This window comes from Tachysurus fulvidraco, chromosome 1, assembly GCF_022655615.1.
Source record: "Tachysurus fulvidraco isolate hzauxx_2018 chromosome 1, HZAU_PFXX_2.0, whole genome shotgun sequence".
NCBI lineage: Eukaryota > Metazoa > Chordata > Actinopteri > Siluriformes > Bagridae > Tachysurus > Tachysurus fulvidraco.
This window is the reverse complement of record NC_062518.1, coordinates 49,481,739-49,506,365: the sequence shown is the minus strand read 5'-3', so window position 1 is coordinate 49,506,365 and position 24,627 is coordinate 49,481,739. Positions and strand designations below refer to the sequence as shown.

Here is a 24,627-nt window from a genome sequence, read left to right as displayed (position 1 = left end):
ATGCAAGAAAGGATGAACATATTTAACTCATGGAAACACAATATCAAAAAAATCTGCGATCTGCTTGTATTGGAAAAAGAAGATTTCAAAACTATGGACTTGACACTTTACAGCTTATCGACTAAGGAGGATTTTGTTTCTTCTAGTGAACTCGGCCTCTTCCGTAATTATGGCCTTCCACTTGTGTTTGAGGTAAAACAAAAGCCCAAATTCTCATTTGATCCCCTGATTTGTTGTTTTCTTGGTGTGGCTCAGGTTGTAGCAGGAGTTCTGATATGTGAACTGACAGCTGGTTCCATGTCCTCATTTGGTCCTGGTTTGATCTCAGAAGGTGTGTCTGATATAATCAGTGGTATTATGGGAATGATAAATGGCAATTTTGACTGGGCATCATGGGCGATGTCTAAAGCAATCATTATACAAAATTCTTTGGCCTGTTATGGATTTAGTGTGCTCAAAAGATCACTCTCCTCAGTGACAAATGCAGCAAATAGTATCTTCAATGGCAGCAAGTCACTAAAACATACTGCATGGCTTGCCTACCATTCAGGAAGGAAGCTATTCCTGTCCCCAACAGTCAAGTCATTAACATCATCAGTTTGCATAAAAAACATCACATTGAATGCAGCCAAACTGAACTTAAAAAAAACAAGTGTGTATGCTGTTAAGCAACTGGCTTTTCACGGAGTAAACACTGCTTTGAACAACATTGATGCTAAAGCTTTCAAACGAGAATTTCAACTTATTTTCAAACAATCTATCTATTCAGCACTGCACCAGAATGCACAATTCGTTCGAATGCTTTTAGATTTTATCAGCTCAGGAATCCCAAAGGCAGCCGTAAATAAAAAGACAGGCTACAAGATTAGCAAAACCTTGGAGAAACAAATTATTGAATCTGTTGATCAGACTACAAGACTTAGCATCCAAGGTCTTATAATAAACTGTAACCAAATAAAAAATACCATTAAAAAACTGTCAAATTTATGGGACAATTCAGCAAAGTTTATTGCACACCGACCTCATACCTGCATCAAGAGACTTCTGAGTGCTGCAAGCATGTCCACTACCATTTATGAAATGTACTCCTCCATTCCTACTAAACAGACCATTGACTGTAATTTTGTTCCTGCATTTTTGAAGTCTATGCAAGAGGAAGCTTTATTTGAGACATATGACCATGATGGAAGGGACAAACTGTTGGATGTGGAACGTCTTAAAGATGATCTTATTGACTTAGTTTCAGAAGTTATTTCCCAAACCATGGTGGAGAGTTTTTCTGGGTCTGCCACCTCCTTGTTTACAAAAACATTTACTCAACAACTAAACTCTGTTACTGGAAATGTACTTGGCAATTTGAAGCACAAAACCCAAAGTTTCTTTGTGACTCAGCAGCATTGTCATGGTCGGAAATCAGCCACTGAATGCAAGAAAAGATCTATGAGTAAAAGAGACCTAAGTGAGCTCACAAGTTATGCTAATAATATAGCTGATTATCAACAGCCAGCAACAGCATTAGAAGCCCATATCCTCACAAAGAGTAGCTTGTTGGGAGGAAAAGGAATCTGTATAACTGTACCAGATGCTCGAGGACGTCTTGCAGAGAAGACTTTCCCAGGAACTGACCCAGTAGCTGGTACTATCAAACTCTATTTTACAAAAACACCTCTGACTTCTCAAGGGTGAGCCTAAAAAAGCATTTGGGACTTATTTATAAATTCTTGTCGATGCTGTTGCAGCCATTACTTTTTGGTTAAATAAATATATTCTCATAATTCCCTGCATTTCACAGAAATGACTCAAAGTTGAACAAACTGAAACTTTACAGTAATCCTGAAGATGTCCCACAGAGTGGTCACATTGATATTGTTCGTCCTGACGGATCACGAGAAACTGTGAACTGTCTTTTTCATGCTGTCATCCAAGCAACAACTGATGACCCGAGCAATGTTGTGCTACAAAAAGTTAAAGAGCTCCATAGGAATGTTGGTGAGGAGGTAAGGAAAAACATGCCATATATTTATGTTCAAGTTTAGTTGCAAGACTTTGGTTGGCTGGCTTAGCATCTATTCAATACATTCATTCATTCATTCATTCATTCATTCATTCATTCATTCATTCATTCATTTTCTACCGCTTATCCGAACTTCTCGGGTCACGGGGAGCCTGTGCCTATCTCAGGCGTCATCGGGCATTGAGGCAGGATACACCCTGGACGGAGTGCCAACCCATCACAGGGCACACACACACTCTCATTCACTCACACACACACACACACACACACACACACACACACACACACACACACACACACACACACACACACTACAGACAATTTTCCAGAGATGCCAATCAACCTACCATGCATGTCTTTGGACCGGGGAGGAAACCGGAGTACCCAGAGGAAACCCCCGAGGCACGGGGAGAACATGCAAACTCCCTATTCAATACAATTCAATTCAAATTTATATGTATGGTGCTTTTTACAATTGACATTGTCTCAAAGCAGCTTTATAGAACATGAACATAGACCAAAAGGTTATTATAAAGAATACTATCTCAGGGGTGCATCTGTTTTCTGTACCACTAATACTACACATGGGGTTGTGGCACAAAGCAGGGGCCACCTTGGACAAGGTACCAACCCATTAAAATACGCAATACATACACACACACCGTTTAGAGATGCCAAACAAATCCTCAGACCTTGAGGTGTGAGGCAGACATGCTAAAACCTAAGCCACTGTAACCCCAAGGGTTTAGCAGCCATCCAAAAGTTAGGTCACTGTATTGTGCCACATACTACAGGCATTTCAATCGACATGTGATGATTAATACATCTTTGGAAACAAGGTTTGTAGCAAAGTTGTCTGAACCAATGACATAGAGGTGATTCAGTGGTTAAAAATCTGGGTTAGTAAATGTAAAGTTGGGGGTTCAAGCTCCAACATTACCAAGCCACTACCGATGGGCTCTTGATCAAGGCCCATATTTTACAGAATTGTATTAAAAATACTAATATTGTTTCTGTTACAGGTTCTTCTAAAACCAAGCAGGTATATAGATGCTGTAAAGATCCAGAACATGTTTAACATGACAAATGGCTTAAATAAATTTAATATCCATACTGGAGTGCGAGAATGTGATCTGGAGAAATACAGCAAGTACACTAAAAACAAGACACCAAAAAAAATTATCGATGAGTACAAACTCGGAAAAGTGGACAACCACAAGTGGTAATTTTTTTTATTCAAATCGTTGGCTTTAGTCATCCTATTTTTGTTATGTACTAGTTAAACATGTATGTAACATGTAAAGTTAGAACATACGAGTGGGAAAACAAAAACGATCGGAATTTGAATGTGGCATGCACACTTCACACAGGTACAGGTTTTGTTGCTAGGTAGTATATGCTTAGAGTCTGTCTTCCATGTGCCATCATACCTTGTAGATGTGTTTTGTATTTGTGTTAGTTTTCCAAAGGTTGTGCACATGAATCTGGCTATTTTCTTCTTCAAACCCTAAGCAAGATTTGTGTGAAATAGAGATTTTCTGCTCAATAAAACTGTTGCCAAAGCAGTGACTATGCCAGACAAAGCTTTTCAAGGTATTTACTTTTCTGGTCTTTGACAGATATCCTTATTCAGAGCAACATGAAATTACACAATAGCGGGTCCCCATCTAGAATTAGTTGCTCTATGCTAGAATGGGGAGGAGTCTTGATGCAGGTTTTCCTTGTACCCCAAGGGATGGTAGATCAATTGTGAGGAAAGAAAAGTGCTGGAGGATCTGAGGGAGCATGGAGCAGTGCAGGGAGTGATAAGAGCTTTGATCCTGCAGCTACAAGAGCCCAGTTTACTGGTAGCAATGGGGTGGTGTGGGACAACCTGAGAAAGCTAAAAACACAACAGGTACATTCTGGATGTACATTCGGCCATTTTTGTCCACACAGACTGCTCAGGTACTTGTTCAGTCTCTTGTCATTTCTAGACTGGATTACTGCAATGCACTGCTGGCAGGTCTACCTATGAACACAATCCGTCCTCTGCAAATGATCCAAAATGCAGCTGCCCAGGTTGTTTTCAACCTGCCCAAGTTCTCGCATACCACCCCGCTGCTGCGATCCCCCCACTGGCTTCCGGTAGCTGCACGCATCCGATTCAAAACACTGATGCTGGCCTACAAAGCCAAAAATGGACCAGCTCCCTCTTACCTCAAAGCCCTCATCATTCCTCGCACTGCACCCCACAACCTCCGATCTACCAGCACTGCTCGACTGGTTCCACCATCTCTCAGGGTAAGAGGCAAGTATACTACAAGACTCTTCTCTGTTCTGGCACCAAGGTGGTGGAATGAACTTCCCCTAGAGGTCCGGACAGCCGAGTCACTGGCTAATTTCAAGCAGCGGTTGAAGACCTACTTATTCAGGAAACATTTCAACTAGCACTTCTTTCCTTATCTTTTGCATTAAAAAAAAAAAAAACCTTTGACACTTTTTCATTGTACCTTTGAACAAATGTTTTAAACTCATGGTATCTTAAGTATGTAACCTAGTGAACCAGCATTAATGTAGTCAATTTTAGAGATTTAAGCACTTATGTACGTCGCTCTGGATAAGGGCGTCTGCCAAATGCTGTAAATGTAAATGTAAATGTAAATGGATGTTTCCAGAGGTCAGGCACAGAGCTGCCAGGAGCAAGTAGCAATAGTCTAGTCTCAAAATGACAAGGGAATGAACAAGAACAAGATTGCCCTGTGTGGATAGAAAAGAACTAATTCAAACTTATTTCCTGATATTGTAAATAATCGACATCAGCGTGAAAGATTAGCAATGTCAAGGCTGCTTACTGGCAATTCTTTCCTATAGTTTTCCTAAATATACTTAAATTTAAAGTTTATAAAGAGGGGAAGTCGTGGCCTAAGACTACTCCTAACCCTCAGGTTGTGGGTTCGCGTCTCGGGCCAGCCACGACTGAGGTGCCCTTGAGCAAGGCACCGAACCCCCAACTGCTCCCCGGGCGCCGCAGCATAAATGGCTGCCCACTGCCCGGGTGTGTGTTCACGGTGTGTGTGTGTGTTCACTGCTGTGTGTGTGCACTTTGGATGGGTTAAATGCAGAGAACGAATTCTGAGTATGAGTCACCGTACTTAGCCGTATGTCACGTCACTTCAAATTTCTAATTAAAAGAATGTAAAAATGTTCTAATGTTAAAAAAAATTATTTTGCTGAAGTGCTTTCGGAAGACAACAAAAAATACAGCATGCCATATTCGACTTCTGGGAATTTTTGGGTCCCGTGAAGCAAATTGTGTTTCTGTAGTCAAGTCTCATAGAAAACTAACAATACTCATCTTGTATGTAATCCCATGAAGCCTTTTAGCCATGGAGAAGCCTACAGCAGGAGTGGTGGCACAGCACATTCCACCAAAAAGTACATGGACTGCAGTCCTTCAACTCCTCAAAACAAACCCACAGATTTCTGCCACTTTAGAGCAAAAGAACAACGAAGCTTTCTACTTAATGAAGAAAATGAAACATGACCCAGATGGAAAACAGCAGCTCTGCATGAACACGCTGTACACAGATCACCAGCATGCTCTGAGCAGTGGAAACCGTGTAGAATCCAGAGCCTGCAGGTCTCGTCTCAACACCTGCATCTGTCTCTATCACTGCAATCATTTCTTTTCTTAGTACTGATCCATGTCCTTGTTTTGTTTTCATGTTCCTAAGACGGTTCCTGACAAACACCTTTTTAAGTGGAGATACAGAGAAAGCTCTGAAGCTCTCCTTAATGACGGCCCATCCTCAATGCTCGGACAACATCTGGAACGATCTTGGTACATGTTACATACTAACCTCTAATGAGCATAAAAAGTGATAAGAGTCTTTAAAATCTAAAACCTTTGGCTGAGCCAATCTAGATGATTATTGTTCTATTTAACTCGCAGGTATTCGTCATCAGTTCAGTACATGTGATCCCGGACTTGCTGTGATGGACAGGAACGAGTACTACAAGAGAGCATTTAAAGACATAGTGAAAAAATACAGCAAATGGGATCTCATCGACCAAGACCAAGCCATCCGACTACTACAGTGGGTGCACAAAGACCTATTTCTGGACAAAACTACCGTGGACTATAAAGAAATAATTCATGCTATAAAAGATGCAAAAAAGAAAAGAAACACAAGCAGAGATCAACTCTGAGCAGAGAGAAATGTTTGCTTACCCATAATTCATGTTTTTCCACATTTGATTGACAGAATGCTAAGCATACATCCCTTTTACATTAAAGGTGCGGTGCACAATGTTTGAAAGCCAATGTTGACATTTGAAATCACTAAAACAAACACGCCCCTAACCCAAATGGGTGTCACCCCTGTTTTGATAGCTCCGCCCCACACATACATACGTAACCCAGGCAACTATTATGGGGGAACCTGCTGGGGCAGCTGGCCGAGGGGATATTTTTATCAATAAATGACCTCAATGAGTAATACTATGGTAATGCATATTTGTTTTTGTAGCACTGTGTGTTGTAGTGTGAAAGGTTTAGCTCCGTTTCATGAGGAAGAAGTTCAGTTCTCTCCAGCGCTGGAAAGCTGATCCTATATTAACACGGGTCCTGCTTCTTGCCTTATCGTAAGCCTTTCTTCGCTTTTCGTATTTTTTCAATGTCAATGTTTCGATCGCTTTCTGTTAATGTCACACATGCGCACCGAACACTCTCTCCACCGCATATTGACAAGACACGCCCCCTTCTTCTTATTGGCTACACGTTTGTTTTGTCTGTCAGCCCGACTCAGTTTTCTGAAGCATTTATCAAACATCGTGAACCCCACCTTTAATATTAGGTAATATTTTATCTGTTGACCAAAAGTTGGTGCAATCACTCCGTTACACAGACCTGTGCAAAAAAAGCTTATATTTATGGAGTAATCAAAGGAATTTGTGAGTGTCTGTGTGTGTTTGTGTGTGGTTGTGTGTGGGTGTGTGCATGTGTGCTTGTGTGTGGGCATGTGTGTGTGTGAGCATGTGTATGTGTGCAAGTGTGTTGTTCAGGCTTTCCAGGAATCCTGCATGAAAGCCTGTATAAACACACACACACATTATAGTTTGCTGATATCCTCCATAGAACTCAATATGAAAAGCCTAATAATAACCTTTTTTTTTGGCACAGGCCTGAGTAATGGGGCAAGAATAAAAATATTACCTCTTTCCAGCTGAGGGAACTATTAACAACCAAGAATGCTTGTTCTTTCATGTCATGGCCATGCAATAAAAATAATGTGGTTATAATGACAGTCACTAGGGCTGAGGAGAAATAAATAAAATCTGATGCTGCACAAAAACTAACAATGCATAAAATGAAATGTTGTTAGTAATCTTTGACTTATCCAAAACTCTAATAATATGTAAAAACAAAATCCACTTTGCTTATTTTATATTAAAAAATAAGTCCTTTTTGTCTTTTACATTGTATTTTTATGCAAATGTCTGACATCACTAATTAAATTAGTAATTAATAAGTAGAAAAAAAACATTTAAAAAAATATAAGTAGTTTTGATTAGAACTGAGGATGATTAACAGATTTATGCAAAGAATGTTAAAAAAAATATTAATCTGATATATTTTTATATAAAATTAATTAAATTTATGAACATTTTTGGTCTCCAAAACACACATACGGGTTTAAAACCTTAAAAAATAGAACATTATAGACCTGGTCAAAAATTCAAAATACAATTTCCAAAGTACATGTTATATAAAGGTTCGTCCCAGTAAGTCATTTCTCTAGCTGAAACACAGAGAAAAAGTGAGACCAAAAATGTGGTCCCCTAATGGACAAAAACGTCCTAAAGTGTCCAGAAGGGTTAAAAAAGCAACCCGAATTCTGGAAATGTTAGGACATGATTTAAATCTGAATAATATAAAAACTAATAGACTTTCAAATCACACGAGCCAATATTCTGTTCACAATAGAACATAGTTTCTTCATATAACAATTGATCAGATAATACCTGAGTTGAAGAGGTTTGTTCCATTTTTATTCTATCTGTGAGAATGTTATGATCTACTGTATGGTGTCAAAAGCTGTGCTGTGAACAAACAACACAAGCAAGATGAAACAACGTTTGTTATGTTATCTGTGTTCTGAAACACTGCACACATCATCACCTGAAACACTGCACAGGTAAGAAATGGTGAGGAAATAATCAGGTACCTACTGCAAACACAGTAACTTCAATGGAAGAGCATAAGAAATAAGGACAACATGTAACTACATTTGTAAAGTTCGTTGCGACAAACTTTGATGGCTTTGACGGTGCAAGTATTCGCAAAGGCCGGTGCATTTTGGAGGCGAGTGGACAGAAAGATTGTGAAAGCTACTGGACCGCTAGGGTGCCAATACTTTTGGAGGTGAGCGGACATGAGCATGTGACGTGACCAGAATAACCGTGGGGCAGTTCCCCTCATCGTGCTGAGTGTTTTGATATGTCACATGTCCATGTTGTACAAATTTTTGATTTCGCTTGTTTTGGGGGCGGGGCTACATGTGACGTGACCAGAATACCCGTGGGGCAGTTTCCACAAGGACACGATGGCGCTTCTGGACCATGTTCACATATGGCCTCCTTTTTGCATTACAGAGCTTTAGTTGGCAAGGTACATTGTGTTTACTCACAGTGGTTTCTGGAAATATTCCTGGGCCCATTTAGTAATGTCTTTGAAACAATCATGCCGATGAGTGATGCAATGTCGTCTGAGGGCCCGAAGCCCACAATAAAGGCCTTTGGCTTTGTCCCTTAAGCACAGAGATTTCTCCAGTTTCTCTGAATCCTTCAATGTTAATCACTGTAGATGATGAGATTTACAAAGCCTTTGCAATCTGACGTTGGGGAACATTGTTTTTAAGTATTTCACACTCTTTCACAGGTTAGAGAATCTCTGCCTATCTTTAATTCTGAGAGACTCTGCCTCTCTAAGACATCCCTTTTATAGCTAATCATGTTACAGGCCTAATATCAATTAACTTAACTGCTAGATGTTCTCCCAGCTAATATTTATAAAAATGTCTTGCTTTTCAGCCATTAATTACCTCATGTCATCTTTTTTTGAGACCATCAAATTTGAAATGAGCTCATTTAATGGATTAAAGTGTAATTTTTTTCTTTTTAAACATTTGTTATGTTATCCATGTTCTATTGTGAATAAAGTATTGGCGCATATGATTTGAAAGTCTTAATTTAATTTAAAAAACCTACTTTTTCGGAATTCGGGTTGTATAAGTTATCAGCTGAAATTTTATTGGTAAACTGCAGTCATTGTTTACATTCAAGAAAACCTATTTTTAAGCTAGAAAAATATTGCTTCTGCCCATGAATCACATCTAGCTATGCAATGTTATACATCTGAACATTGTTATTATATCTTCTACTCATTCAGAAGATCAGGTATAATTACCAGCTTCCAGCATCTGTATCTGCCTCTCTGCCTCTCTCTTGGGAGCAACAAAGGAACAAACCCAAGCCAGTGGAATTCTGCAGCAGCCAACAATTAATACAGCAATAATAGTTTGTCAGATGACTAAAAAGATGTCAATGTATTTACATCATTTACATTAATATGGAACATTTTATATGTGCTTACTTTACATAATTCAAACTAGTTTAGTATAAAAACTGAAATCACATTTTTTGATAAGAAATTTATATTTCATGTAAACTATCTAACTATCTAAGTCGTATATTCTTTTACATTATTTTGTACACATCAGTGACATTAAAAGTAATTTTATTCATTTGAGTATTTTAACAGAGAGATATACAGAGTGGCCCACTGCCTTGTCAAATTTTATTAAATCATTTCATTAACACAGAGAACACAGTGAATCAATAATTATAATATAATAGAGTCTGTCAAAGATGAGTCATATAGAATGTTTTCCTTTTTAACAACACATTCAGTCTTCACAAGTAAAACTGGAGACTAAAAGCAAGTGTAGATGTTCAGAACTATTTATTATTTAAATGACCAATCTAACAGGACACATCTGGGTAATAAGAAACATGTCACATTACATTTATATATTTTCAGTATTTTTTTTCATCTAAAAATTTTGTGGCCTAATACAAAAATCACTATGATCCATGTTGTTTACCATTATTATTATTATTATTATTATTATTATTATTATTATTATTATTATTATTATTATTATTATTATTATTGTTATTGTTAATATTATATTACTGTTGTTGTTGTTATTATTATTATTATTATTATTATTATTATTATTATTATTATTATTATTATTATTATTATTATTATTATTATCAGTTGTAGTAGTAGTATTAGATAGTAACAGTTCCACTTGCACTTTATCACCACCAGAGGGAGCCAGAGCACTAACACTCGTGTCACAGTGTCACTTCTCGTGCTTGTGGACATTTAAATCCTGCTCACATTTTATTGATCAAATTAAATTCTACAGTAAAAATCAGAGTAAACTGTAAATGATCTTTATTTATATGTGATTTGTAATGACAAAGTTCCACAACCATAATGTCACATGATCATAAAAACAGACTTTAGGATTACAATTAAAACCAGGTATTAAAATAATCTATACAACATTTTAAAAGGGAAAATGTGTTTCTAAAATTTAACTAAAGAAGTATAATGTTTCTTTTTATTCTCAACATTTAACAGATGATTATATTTGTGAGGTGAAAATTCATTCAGTCTTAAATACAGGAGAGATGATCAGTGGTGCTGAATTTTTACCTCCATCATTATCACAAGGACTGAAGTATGGATAGAGTTTCTCAGTGAAAGTCTGACCAGTGAAAGAGTAGATATGAGATCTGGACTTTACATCATAAAAGGAGACCAGACCCTCCTCATAATCCACAAACACCCCCACAACCTCCACCTTCTCTCTCAGTGTGAGGGGGACAGAGGGACCAGCACAAGCCTTATACTGATTCTCATTCCTCAGCCCCACAGTCCAGAATCCATCCTGAGGTTTCAGTGTAATCCTCCCCTTCCTGTTAATGTTCTCTCTCACGACTCCTAATCTCCAGTCAGTTTTCCCTCTGACCTGCACCTCATAATAAAATCTCCCTGTAGAGAAACTCTGATTTCCCAGAACACAGAGATAATAATTAAACAACCATGTTGGATAACGAAATATATCTTGTTCATCTCCACATGTCACTTCTTTTCCATCAGCAGACAGGATGAGATATGGATCTGCTGTATCAGGATCCAGAGTCACATCCACTGAGAGAAACACAGTGTGTGATGTGAGTAAACAGGTAAAAATATTAAATCATCATCTGAATTCAATCCAATCATAAAGCTGAACAGTGAAGGGGAAAGAACAGTGATTTACTCCAAGTCTGTAATTTGGACTAAAACCTTTGTGTGTTTATTTAATGTCAGGACACAAAACTGTACAACATGTTCCAGGCTCGATTGTCTTTACCTAACACTGAGTAACACGGACGATAAACTTGACTTTTCTATGTTGAAACACTGACATATTGAATGTGAATTAGTGAACAGTGAAAAAATAGATGTGAATATTGACTTGATGTCAGCGGATTCCTCCGGAGTTCCAGTTTGCGGCGCTCATTGGTGACGTCACTTACCGGTCAGCAGCCTCTGAATCCCGGCAGCGCTATTTAAGTGTTTCTGCGTGATTTTCACCAGATGATCTCTCTACAGTTACGTCGTGATCTGTGACTTTTCTCACCGTCCTCCTGTTCTAGTTATTTCTCAGTCCTGCTCTTTTTGCTGCTGCGCTTTCTTTTGCTTTTCGGCTCTGGCGCTTTTTCTGTTAGTTTTTCTGTTAGTCCCATTTTCCCCGTGGATTATTTCCCGTGTGTGGATTATTTCCTGTTTATAGATAGTGACCATGGTGGATTAAAGACCTGCGCTGGTGGACTATTATTGTACTTTGGCTACCTGTTGCTACCTGCTTGTGTTATGAGGTTTGTGCTGTGACTTTGACCTGCTTATGTCTCTGTCTCTAGGTTTGTTTTGCATCCTGTGTGGATTCGCACCTGAAAGCAGAGGAGCATGTGGTAGCAATGTGGGGCAACAAAAGCCCTAAAAGTGGGTAGTTCTGTGCTGTATTATTACACTTAGGATGGTTTTAATCTGGGGCATTTAACTGTAAAGAATTATTCTTACCTGCATACTTCTTCTTCTTTAATAACTCTGTGAAAACATGTAGTTTAATGACAATATAGTCCAAATAAAGTAACATTAAACACATCATAATATATACACCAATGTACAAAAATGACTGAAATTTTTCTTTTGTGATGCTTTCAATACTTGTATTGCAGCTTCTTTCAGTTATTGTTAGTTTTGGGTGTGAAATGGAGGTGAAATGCTGCTCAGTTTGGTTAAGGTTTGCTTTTTGACTTGGCCAATATAAAACCTTCCACTTTTGCCCCTGATTAAGTCCAGTGTTTTGCTGGCAGTGTGTTTTGGGTTTGCTTTGGAGGTTGTTTGTGATGTTACTGAATGCTGTTTTGGGGTTTTTTCTTCACAGCTCTCACAATGTTTGTCATCAACTACCATCGTCACATTTCTTTCTTTTTTTCAGATCCTCCCAAATTGTTGCACTGGCTAAACCCAATGCTTCAGAGGAGAAACATGGAGCTCAGATCAAGAGAACACATTCAGTACTGTGTGATTAACAGGGCACTTTTGGGCAACAAGGAACACGTATCAGTCAGATTTCAATCATTTCTATCACTTGAAAAGACACAGGTTCAGACAAAAGGTGCCATTTTCTGAGTTGTTTAACACATCTAGCTGTAAATGTCAGGAGGATGAAAATCTGATCTTGTCAGGACTCAGCCCGGACTTTGGCCACGTGTTCTTGTTTTTGTTCCCTGTCACGTGTCTGCCCCGCACTTGTTTACTCCTCCCCGTCTCTGCACAACTGTTCCTCATGTGTCTTGTCTATTTAACTGTGCCGTGTTGCCTCGAGCAGTTCAGAATCCTCTGGTGTCTTTGGTTGTCGTCTGAAGTCGTGTCTGTGTCTTTGTTTCATGTTTTTAGTTATTAAAACCTGTTTATTTTACGCTATCCTGCATTTGGGTCTGTTTTATCCCCACGTTGCTGACAGATCTATTGTTGAATGTTCACATGTTGATCTCAAACCAGTGTTCAGTGTAGAGCAAAAAGTAATTGACTTTACAACCCAACACATTTGGAGGGAACTGTAAATATTACAATAACAGAAAATCCAAAATTTTCACAAAATCAGGTGTAATTACCGTATTCCACACTCAGTCTCTGCAGTTCTGAAAAGAGAAAAATATTAATATTAGAGATTTACTTAGATACTCCATAGATACTGTTTAATACCTTATTATTATTTTCTATCATTTTATTTTCTAGCATGATGCAGGTGGCCTTAAAATGATGTTACGCTTTCTTTCTTTTCTTTCTTTCTTTCTTTCTGATCATGAATTGATTTATAAACATTAATGGAATTTCATTGCAGATTCCTATAATATTGTTCTGATATACCAAATGCTTAATGAATTTAATAAAATTAAATAAATAATTTCCAGTAATATTTTGAGTAGATCAGATCTGTTTCTCTGTTCAGTTTAGTAGTGATTTATTTGTAGCAGCATTTATCTGTACATAAACTACCTCTACACAGTTATATCTGTATTTTGTGTCACTAGTGCAGGGCTCTTCAATCTTACCCACAGTGTTGATGTGGCTGCAGGCTTTAAGACACAACTGACTCCACATTAATCAGCTCATATCCAGTCTCAGATATCAAGCAATGCCTCTTATTTGTCTGCTTTAAAAGACTGCAGCCACACCAGACCTTTGTGTATAAGATTGAAGACTCCTGCTCTAGTGGATCATCTGCCATTACAATGGCTGTAGATTATGGATTGTAATTTTCTGCTAATACAATGGAAATAAAAAGTTCATACTCGCCTATCAAAATGTCAGAAATCTGTGTTTAGTGATCATTTAGTCATCAGTAAGAATAGTAGTCAATCTCAGTCATTTATTTACTTCTGACCACACACACACACACACACACACACACACACACACACACACACACACACACACACACACACACACACACACACACACACACACACACACACACACACACACCCTAATCGGTAAAATTCTCAGTAAACAGTTAACACTGTCTTAAATCCATTTTAAACACTTTTTTTTTTGTGTGAAACCAACATCACTACAGCAGCATAAACAGCCTAAAAACTTCCCAGATACCTTTGTGATGACATTTATTTAGTGTGAAATAACTGAAGACACGTCTCACTATTTAACACATTTTAATTGTCTGTCTGTTGGAGGTTGGAGACTGTTGATCATTTCATACATGTTCTATCTATAATTTGTAATCAATATGTTCTTTAAAGCACATAAAATCTTCCTCACCTGTGTTCTCCTTCTCAGTCTTCATCACTGAAGATAAAACAGATTTGATTAAACACATTTATTAAAACAAATTTGTTTGAAATAATTTAAACCAAATAAACAAATGTATAAAATGCTAGCTCACATAGTTCATCATTTTAATCAAAATAATTAAAAATATCAAATGTAAGGTATCAACTAAAATTATACTAGTAAACTGTAGTCAGTGTTTACACTCAACTAAACCTATTTTTAAGGAGGAAAAATATTGCTGCTGCCTATGATGTAGATGTAGCTCAGCAGTAAAGGTAAAGGTGTAGCTCATTCACCATCAGATTTCTTATAACCACAGTCTCTCCTGGTGAAATCTCAGCATTAAAGCAGCAGTATAACATGCAGTGCTGATGACAGAAACTCATGATCTCATCTCACAGTGATTCAGACACTATAAAGTAGTTAAGAAGTTCAGGTATAATTACCATCTTCCAGCATCTGTATCTGCCTCTCTGAAAACACACAATATTAAAATATTAATATTACACTTATTAGTCAGATATAGTTGAAGAGCTGACAGCAGAAATGTGGTGACTAAGACATTGTGCTCACCTACATGCTATATTATTCTACAAAATAATGTAATCCACTAACTTACATACAGGGGAAATATTTGCCCCGTTACTGAGTCCTCTGTTTTTGCATGTCGCATAAAATAGTTATATATGTTCGAACAAAATTGTATTTGACATAAATTAATATAGTAAATAATTAAATAAATTAATATTTTAAAAGATAATTTCATTCACTGTCAGAAAAAATGATCCAAAACCAACTGGTCCTGTAAGAACAATCTCATTAAAGTGAATATATGTATTATTCTCACTTAATGACATTAAAATCATTCATTAGTCAGGCATGTGTGCTTCATAGATAAAAATCTGTATTAGACTAGAGCTCCATTCATAATGTGTACAAATGTACTGACCATTCAGTTCCATGTCTTGTAAGAAGTAGATATCATTAATAACCCTCACAGAAGGCAGGTGAACACATTTTAGCCCTACACTCTGGAATATATCTATTATAGAGCATTCTTATTGATTTTATGAAGCCCATATGACTGCCAGACAAATCATTTTAATGATCTAAAACTAAACTTTTAAACAAATTTATATTCATTACATTCTATATTCTCCAAGTGTCAAAATTTTTTAGTTTGTAAAAATTCTCATCTCAGATATCTTAGATCAGTCAACTTATTATAATAATTTCAGTAAACAGTTAACACTGTCTTAAACCCATTTTAAACACTTTTTGTGTGAAACCTACATCACTACAGCAGCATAAACAACCTAAGAAACTTCCCAGATACCTTTGTGATTACATTTATTTAGTGTGAAATAACTGAAGACACGTCTCACTATTTAACACATTTTAATTGTCTGTCTATTGGAGGTTGGAGTCTGTTGATCATTTCATACATGTTCTATCTATAATTTGTTTAATCAATATGTTCTTAAAAGCACAAAACATTTTTCTCACCTGTGTTCTCCTTGTTCTTCATCACTGAAGATAAAACAAATTTGTTTGAAATAATTTAAACCACATAAATAAATGTATAAAATGCTAGCTCACATAGTTCATCATTTTAATCAAAATAATTAAAAATAGCAAATGTAAGGTATCAACTAAAATTATACTAGTAAACTGTAGTCAGTGTTTACACTCAACTAAACCTATTTTTAAGGAGGAAAAATATTGCAGCTGCCTATGATGTAGATGTAGCTCAGCAGTAAAGGTAAAGGTGTAGCTCATTCACCATCAGATTTCTTATAACCACAGTCTCTCCTGGTGAAATCTCAGCATTAAAGCAGCAGTATAACATGCAGTGCTGATGACAGAAACTCATGATCTCATCTCACAGTGATTCAGACACTATAAAGTAGTTAAGAAGTTCAGGTATAATTACCATCTTTCAGCCTCTGTATCTGCCTCTCTGAAAACACACAATATTAAAATATTAATATTACACTTATTAGTCAGATATAGTTGAAGAGCTGACAGCAGAAATGTGGTGACTAAGACATTGTGCTCACCTACATGCTATATTATTCTACAAAATAATGTAATCCACTAACTTACATACAGGGGAAATATTTGCCCCGTTACTGAGTCCTCTGTTTTTGCATGTCGCATAAAATAGTTATATATGTTCGAACAAAATTGTATTTGACATAAATTAAAATAGTAAATAATTAAATAAATTAATATTTTAAAAGATAATTTCATTCACTGTCAGAAAAAAATGATCCAACACCAACTGGTCCTGTAGGAACAATCTCATTAAAGTGAATATATGTATTATTCTCACTTAATGACATTAAAATCATTAATTAGTCAAGCATGTGTGCTTCATAGATAAAAATCTGTATTAGAGTAGAGCTCCATTCAAAATGTGTACAAATGTACTGACCATTCAGTTCCATGTCTTGTAAGAAGTAGATATCATTAATAAACCTCACAGAAGGCAGGTGAACACATTTTTGCCCTACACTGTGGTATATATCTATTATAGAGCATTCTTATTGATTTTATGAAGCCCATATGACTGCCAGACAAATCATTTTAATGATCTAAAACTAAAGTTTTAAACAAATTTATATTCATTACATTCTATATTCTCCAAGTGTCAAAATTTTTTTAGTTTGTAAAAATTCTCATCTCAGATATCTTATATCAGTCAACTTATTATAATAATTTCAGTAAACAGTTAACACTGTCTTAAACCCATTTTAAACACTTTTTGTGTGAAACCTACATCACTACAGCAGCATAAACAACCTCACAAACTTCCCAGATACCTTTGTGATTACATTTATTTAGTGTGAAATAACTGAAGACACGTCTCACTATTTAACACATTTTAATTGTCTGTCTGTTGGAGGTTGGAGTCTGTTGATCATTTCATACATGTTCTATTTATAATTTCTTTAATCAATATGTTCTTAAAAGCTCAAAACATCTTTCTCACCTGTGTACTCCTTGTTCTTCATCACTGAAAATAAAACAAATTTGTTTGAAATATTTTAAACCACACAAACAAAGGTATAAAATGCTAGCTCACATAGTTCATCATTTTAATCAAAATAATTAAAAATATCAAATGTAAGGTATCAACTAAAATTATACTAGTAAACTGTAGTCAGTGTTTACACTCAACTAAACCTATTTTTAAGGAGGAAAAATATTGCTGCTGCCTATGATGTAGATGTAGCTCAGCAGTAAAGGTAAAGGTGTAGCTCATTCACCATCAGATTTCTTATAACCACAGTCTCTCCTGGTGAAATCTCAGCATTAAAGCAGCAGTATAACATGCAGTGCTGATGACAGAAACTCATGATCTCATCTCACAGTGATTCAGACACTATAAAGTAGTTAAGAAGTTCAGGTATAATTACCATCTTCCAGCCTCTGTATCTGCCTCTCTGAAAACAGACAATATTAAAATATTAATATTACACTTATTAGTCAGATATAGTTGAAGAGCTGACAGCAGAAATGTGGTGACTAAGACATTGTGCTCACCTACATGCAATATTATTATGATATAGACAGATGGAAACAAGATGGCGCCGCTGTGTTTGGCCTGCCACTTGCTCCTCTGTTTTTTCATGTTTGATTTTGCTACTGTCTCATCGTTAATTGTGTATGATCGCACCTTGCTGATGGAACTGCTTTGTACAACGAATCACCTCTTAAATACCCAGTCCTTTAAACCACCACCGCCACTGTTGACATTTATTCCTCCTTTCCTGAGACGCCCTGTCTGTTTGCTACCAGGCAGGAGGCGCCGCAGAAGACGCGGTCGGAGAGGCGGGTTACATGTCAGGCTGAGGACACACCTGGATCCTTCGTCTCCGAGAGGTCAAGATCAACCAGGATGTGACAATGCTAGAAGATCGCGGGAATGCTATCGATGGCTTCGGCTGGTTGGCTCCAACACTGGCGTTCCGTTTCCGCGTCTCCGTCGAGCTGAAACATCCACTCGGGGTTGTGCCAAAGGAAATCTCCATCCAATTCCTCGTGTGACATCGTCGCCTGTCAACTTGTCCACGTTCCGCATGGCACTTTGTAACACCAGATCGCTCAATAACAAAACATTTATCCTCAATGATGTCATTTCCTCCCACAATCTGGATCTGTTTTTCCTCACAGAAACTTGGCTTCCCCCAGGTGACGTCAGTGCCTTTTCGGAAATCCTCCCCTTTGGTTACCTTTACCTAAACACGCCGCGGCAAACGGGTAGGGGCGGGGGGATAGCCACCTTACATAGACAGTCCCTGAAGTGCCGCCAGTTGTCCACTAGAGGGTATTCCAGTTTTGAATCACAAGTATTTGTGCTTACACTACCCTGTCCGATCTTATGTGCAGTAATCTACCGGCCGCCCAAATTAAATAAATATTTTTTAATTGAGTTCTCAGAGTTTCTAACAGAGTTTCTAGCAAAGTTTGACAACATTCTAATCTGTGGTGACTTTAACATTCATGTTTGCTGCCCCTCTGATAAACCTGCTAATGAACTTAAGGCACTTTTAGACTCATTAGATCTGGCTCAGTCCATTTCCTGTCCCACCCATAGGTTAGGTCACACCCTTGACCTTATTATCTCTCGTGGGGTGATTGTGTCAACCTGTGAGGTCATGGATTTTCCCATCTCTGACCATTCTCTCATACGGTTTGACATTTGTGCTGTTCCACCTGCACCAACGTCTACTGCCCCCCATCGCCGTCGCATTATTACCTCATCTACAGTCGATGACTTTGCTGCTGCTTTCTCTGTTTCTGATCTCGCCTCTACTGCTGAATTGGCATCGTCTCTTTGCCCGGAACGTTTCCTCGCCTCCTTCCATACCACCTGCTCCCGGATTATGGACTCTGTTGCGCCCTACAAGGTTAAATCGACCAATGGTACATTGGACCCCTGGCTCAATGATACAACTCGGGCCCTCAGGCGCCGGTGTAGACAGGCTGAGCGAAAATGGAAGAAGGATAGGTTGCAGGTGTCTCTGGAGATGTTCAGAGACAGTCTTGCCACCTATCAGAGTGCACTGAAGGAAGCTAAAGGACAGTACCTTTCTGCTCTCATCAATAACAATAGCCACCGCCCTGGAATTTTATTCAGCACTATCAATTCTGTTATAAATCCGGTGTCTGTCGCACTGAATGACGTATCTGTAAACATATGCAACGCATTCAAGCAACATTTTTTGGACAAGGTTTTGTTTGTTAGGCAAACCATTACACAAGTCCCCACTGTTGCCATGTCCACTCGTGCGGCGCAATGTGTGCTAGAGAACTTTGATGCAGTTACTCTGGCGGACCTGAAAAAAGCTATCCACGAGTTGAAGCCTACCACCTGCCCCCTAGACGCTGTTCCTGCCAGGATTTTGAAGGAGACGGTCGACATCATAGGTCCCATCCTTGTCCCCTTCATATACAGCTGTTTTAGGGTGGGTACTGTTCCCGCTGCTCTCAAACACACTATTGTGAGACCACTGCTCAAGAAACCCAACCTTGATCCCTCCATATTCTCCAACTTCCGTCCTATATCTAACCTGTCATTTCTGTCTAAGTTGATGGAGAAGCTTGTTTCCGCACAGCTGCAGTCTCACCTACAACTGCACGGCATTGGTGATACTTTTCAGTCCGGTTTCAGGTCAAGACATAGCACTGAATCAGCGCTATTGAGGGTCCATAATGACATTCTTAGAGCCCTGGATGGGAAAAGCTCTGTGGTTTTGGTATTACTGGACCTAACCGCTGCATTTGACACCGTGGATCATGCCATCCTCATCTCTCGTCTTCAACATGTTGTTGGTCTGCAGGGTGCAGTGCTAAATTGGTTCTCATCATACCTCACTAACAGAACCTTTTCAGTAATGCTTAATGACTATTCTTCCTCGGTTGCTCCTCTATCATCTGGTGTGCCTCAAGGCTCTATTCTTGGTCCTACTCTGTTCTCACTCTACATGCTGCCACTTGGTCAACTCATCTCCAATCACAATGTTCAATTTCATTTCTATGCTGACGACCTCCAGATCTATCTTCCTGTGATTTTGAGTAATCTTTCTGCATTGGACCCTCTCCATAATTGCCTTCAGGATATCAAACAGTGGCTTTCCCAGAACTTCCTTCATCTGAATGAAGAAAAGACTGAGTACATCCTGTTTAGCCCAGATTCCTCCAGCAGTTCTCTTAGTTTTGGTTCTCTAACACCTCAGTTTGCTCCTACCGTGCGTAACCTGGGTGTTATTTTTGACAAGGGAATGCATTTCGATAAGCAAATCAGTGCAGTAGTGAAGGCGAGCTTTTACCAGTTAAGACTACTCAGCAAGGTAAAATCATTCTTGTCTCAAGCTGACCTTGAAAAAGCTATACATGCCTTCATCAGCTCAAGGATTGACTACTGTAATGCTCTCTACACTGGACTTAATCAATCACTTCTCAATCGGCTTCAAATAGTACAAAATGCGGCAGCACGTCTTCTCTCCAACACCTCCAAACACTCACACATCACCCCTGTCCTCCACTCGCTTCACTGGCTTCCGGTGCGGTTTAGGGTGGAGTATAAGGTCCTTCTCTGTGTGTTCAAGGCCATCAATGGTCTGGCCCCAGCCTATCTCACAGAATTAATAAAGGTCTACCAACCAGCCAGATCTCTCCGCTCCTCTGGACATACCTCTCTGGTCATTCCCAAATACAATTATGAGAAGTTTGGAGGCCGGTCATTTGCCATCAAGGGACCAAAGCTGTGGAACGCACTTCCAGCACATTTACGATCCATCACTGTGCTGAGTGTTTTTAAATCGCAGTTGAAGACATATTTATTCATACAAGCTTTTAACGCATAGACCCGGTTTCAACTGCTATTTTATGGTTCATTGTGTTCTTATTGATTCTATTTATTTTGTTTTTATTGTTGTTTTACTGGAAAGCACCTTGTGCTCCTTTTGGCAGTTGTAAGGTGCTCTATAAATAAAATTTGATTGATTGATTGATTGATTATTCTACAAAATAATGTAATCCACTAACTTACATACAGGGGAAATATTTGTCCCGTTACTGAGTCCTCTATTTTTGCATGTCGCATAAAATAGTTATATATGTTCGAACAAAATTGTATTTGACATAAATTACAATAGTAAATAATTAAATAAATGAACATTTTAAAAGATAATTTCATTCACTGTCAGAAAAAAATGATCCAAAACCAACTTGTCCTGTAGGAACAATCTCATTAAAGTGAATATATGTATTATTCTCACTTAATGACATTAAAATCACTCATTAGTCTGGCATGTGCACTTCATAGATAAAAATCTGTATTAGAGTAGAGCTCCATTCAAATGTGTACAAATGTACTGACCATTCAGTTCCATGTCTTGTAAGAAGTAGATATCATTAATAACCCTCACAGAAGGCAGGTGAACACATTTTTGCCCTACACTGTGGTATATATCTATTATAGGGCATTCTTATTGAGTTTATGAAGCCCATATGACTGCCAGACAAATCATTTTAATGATCTAAAGCTAAAGTGTTAATCAAATTTATATTCATTACATTCTATATTCTCCAAGTGTCAAAATTTTTTAGTTTGTAAAAATTCTCATCTCAGATATCTTATATCAGTCAACTTATTATAATAATTTCAGTAAACAGTTAACACTGTCTAAAACCCATTTTAAACACGTTTTGTGTGAAACCTACATCACTACAGCAGCATAAACAACCTAAGAAACTTCCCAGATACCTTTGTGATTACTTTAATTCAGTGTGAACACATAACTGAAGACACGTCTCACTATTTAACACATTTTAATTGTCTGTCTGTTGGAGGTTGGAGACTGTTGACCATTTCATAAATGTTCTATCTATAATTTGTTTAATCAATATGTTCTTAAAAGCACAAAACATCTTCCTCACCTTTGTACTCCTTCTCCTTCTTCATCACTGAAGATAAAACAGATTTGATTAAACACATTTATTTAAACAAATTTGTTTGAAATAATTTAAACCACATAAACAAATGTATAAAATGCTAGCTCACATCATTTAATCAAAGTAATTAAAAATAGCAAATGTAAGGTATCAACTAAAATTATACTAGTAAACTGTAGTCAGTGTTTACACTCAACTAAACCTATTTTTAAGGAGGAAAAATATTGCTGCTGCCTATGATGTAGATGTAGCTCAGCAGTAAAGGTAAAGGTGTAGCTCATTCACCATCAGATTTCTTATAACCACAGTCTCTCCTGGTGAAGTCTCAGTATTAAAAGCAGCAGTACAAAATAATGTAATCCACTAACTTACATACAGGGGAAGTATTTGCCCTGAGTCCTTTTGCATGTCGCATTTAACAGTTTCATATCTTAAAACAAAATTTAATTTGCCTTTAACTAAAATAGCAAATAAGTAAATAGATTAACATTCATTAAGATAATTTCACTATCTGTCAGAAAAACACCAACTTGTCCTGTAGGAACAATCTCATAAAAGTGAATATATGTATTATTATTACTTAATGGCATTAAAATTATTAATTAGTCTGGCATGTGTGCCTCATAGATAAAAATCTGTATTAGACTAGAGATCCATTAAAAATCTGTACAAATGTACTGAACATTCAGTTCCATGATCTTGTAAGAAGTAGATATCATTAATAAACCTCAAATCAAATCAAATAAAATTTTTATTTGTCACATGTCAATGTCAATATAATGTCAATTTTATTTTTATAGCACAACTACACACATCACCAGTTAACCAATGTGCTTTACATCAATGCAAAAAATAAAACAAACAATAAAATATCAATAATAAAAAACATAGAAAAACACAAGCACACAATACAGAACAATAAATTTCATACTGAACCATATGCTTATTCAAAAAGGTCTGTTTTTAACTTAACTTAAAAACCGATATGAAAGGAGAAAATCTAATGCTAACAGGCAGCGCATTGCACAGTCTGGGAGCAGCTACCGAAAAGGCACAATCACCCCTACTTCTCAGCTTTGATTTCGGGAATTGCTAGCAGTCTCTGATTAGATGACAGGCACAACTGGACAATGTTCTGTCAGTAAATCAGAGAGATAAGGAAAGATTTAAATACTAATAGAAGAATTTTAAAATCAACATGATATCGTACCAGCAACCAGTGCAAAGAATGTAGTACAGGAGTAATATGGTCTCCTTTTTAGAAAGTCAGAAGTCTTGCAGCCGCATTTTGTACCATCTGTAATTGGGATAACGCTGTTTGACTAATCCCATAGGTCAGTGAGTTACAATAGTCCAGCCTTGATGTTAAAAATGCATGAATTATTTTTCAAATTTATTACAAGATAAAACAGGTTTAACTTTAGCTAAAAGACAAAGCTGGAAAAAGCAGCATTTGACCACTGAACTTATCTGCTTATCCAATTTTAAGCCATCATCAAAAACAAAGCCTAAGTTGTTTACCCAAGGCTTTGCAGAAATAGTTAAATTACATAGTGTTATTTGACTAGGAGAGTTAACTGAACCAAAAACTATTATTTCAGTTTTATTTTCATTAAAATGGAGAAAATTTTAAGGTAACCAAGCTTTCACATAAGATAAGCAGGCCCTAAATGTTTCCTGCCCATCAAGATTAGGTTTTAGGGGTAAATAAGCTTGAGTGTTGACCGCATAGCAATGGAACGACAGCCAATGTTTCCTGAAAATAGACCCTTATGGGAGCATATATAATGTAAAAAGAATGGGAGCTAAAATAGATCCCTGAGGAACACCACAAGGTAGAACAGCAGCCTCTGACATATATTCCCAAATATTAACACTGAACTTTCTATTTGACAGATAAGATTTAAACCATTCAAGGGCAGCTCCTTTAATACCAGCACAACGCTCCAAGCGAACAAGAAGAATGCAATAATCTATCGTATCGACAGCCGCACTCAGATCTAGTAGTACAAGTATGGTATAAACCCCAGAATCAGCAGCTATTAACACATCGTTAGGAACCTTCAGGAGTGCAGTCTCTGTCGAATGGTATTTTTGAAAACCTGAAGGAAAAACTCAAATACTTTATTTTTATCAAGAAAACTCTGAAATTGTTGCTACACTGTCTTCTCTAAAATCTTTGAAA

General features: G+C 37.4%; 3 protein-coding genes across 23 annotated transcripts in view; 2 read left to right on the top strand and 1 right to left on the bottom strand.

The window, feature by feature from the left end:
* Positions 1-2,136, top strand: LOC125141205. Its single transcript, XM_047813561.1, has 2 exons — positions 1-1,682; positions 1,793-2,136. Exons 1-2 carry the CDS (start codon positions 1-3, stop codon positions 2,034-2,036), a joined length of 1,926 nt encoding a protein of 641 aa, XP_047669517.1. The 3' UTR covers positions 2,037-2,136.
* LOC125141401 lies at positions 1,777-6,411 on the top strand. Its single transcript, XM_047814737.1, has 5 exons — positions 1,777-1,997; positions 3,037-3,236; positions 5,373-5,636; positions 5,731-5,837; positions 5,949-6,411. Exons 2-5 carry the CDS (start codon positions 3,085-3,087, stop codon positions 6,203-6,205), a joined length of 780 nt encoding a protein of 259 aa, XP_047670693.1. The 5' UTR covers positions 1,777-1,997; positions 3,037-3,084; the 3' UTR covers positions 6,206-6,411.
* Positions 6,412-10,500: 4,089 nt separating this feature from the next.
* LOC113661210 (butyrophilin subfamily 1 member A1-like) overlaps positions 10,501-24,627 on the bottom strand; it is a 322,944-nt gene continuing 308,817 nt past the window's right edge. For 15 of the 21 annotated variants that reach the window (XM_047813572.1, XM_047813577.1, XM_047813585.1 and 12 more), the window contains 10 exons: positions 22,428-22,454; positions 17,900-17,926; positions 17,473-17,496; positions 16,411-16,437; positions 15,984-16,007; positions 14,924-14,950; positions 14,466-14,492; positions 13,301-13,327; positions 12,201-12,227; positions 10,501-11,285 (listed from right to left, as the gene is read on the bottom strand). In XM_047813572.1, the coding sequence (XP_047669528.1) occupies positions 10,738-11,285; positions 12,201-12,227; positions 13,301-13,327; positions 14,466-14,492; positions 14,924-14,950; positions 15,984-16,007; positions 16,411-16,437; positions 17,473-17,496; positions 17,900-17,926; positions 22,428-22,454 (785 nt within the window). In that variant the 3' untranslated portion in view covers positions 10,501-10,737. The remainder of the gene's footprint in view (positions 11,286-12,200; positions 12,228-13,300; positions 13,328-14,465; positions 14,493-14,923; positions 14,951-15,983; positions 16,008-16,410; positions 16,438-17,472; positions 17,497-17,899; positions 17,927-22,427; positions 22,455-24,627) is intronic. The other 6 variants (XM_047813640.1, XM_047813648.1, XM_047813635.1 and 3 more) reach the window with 6 other exon arrangements.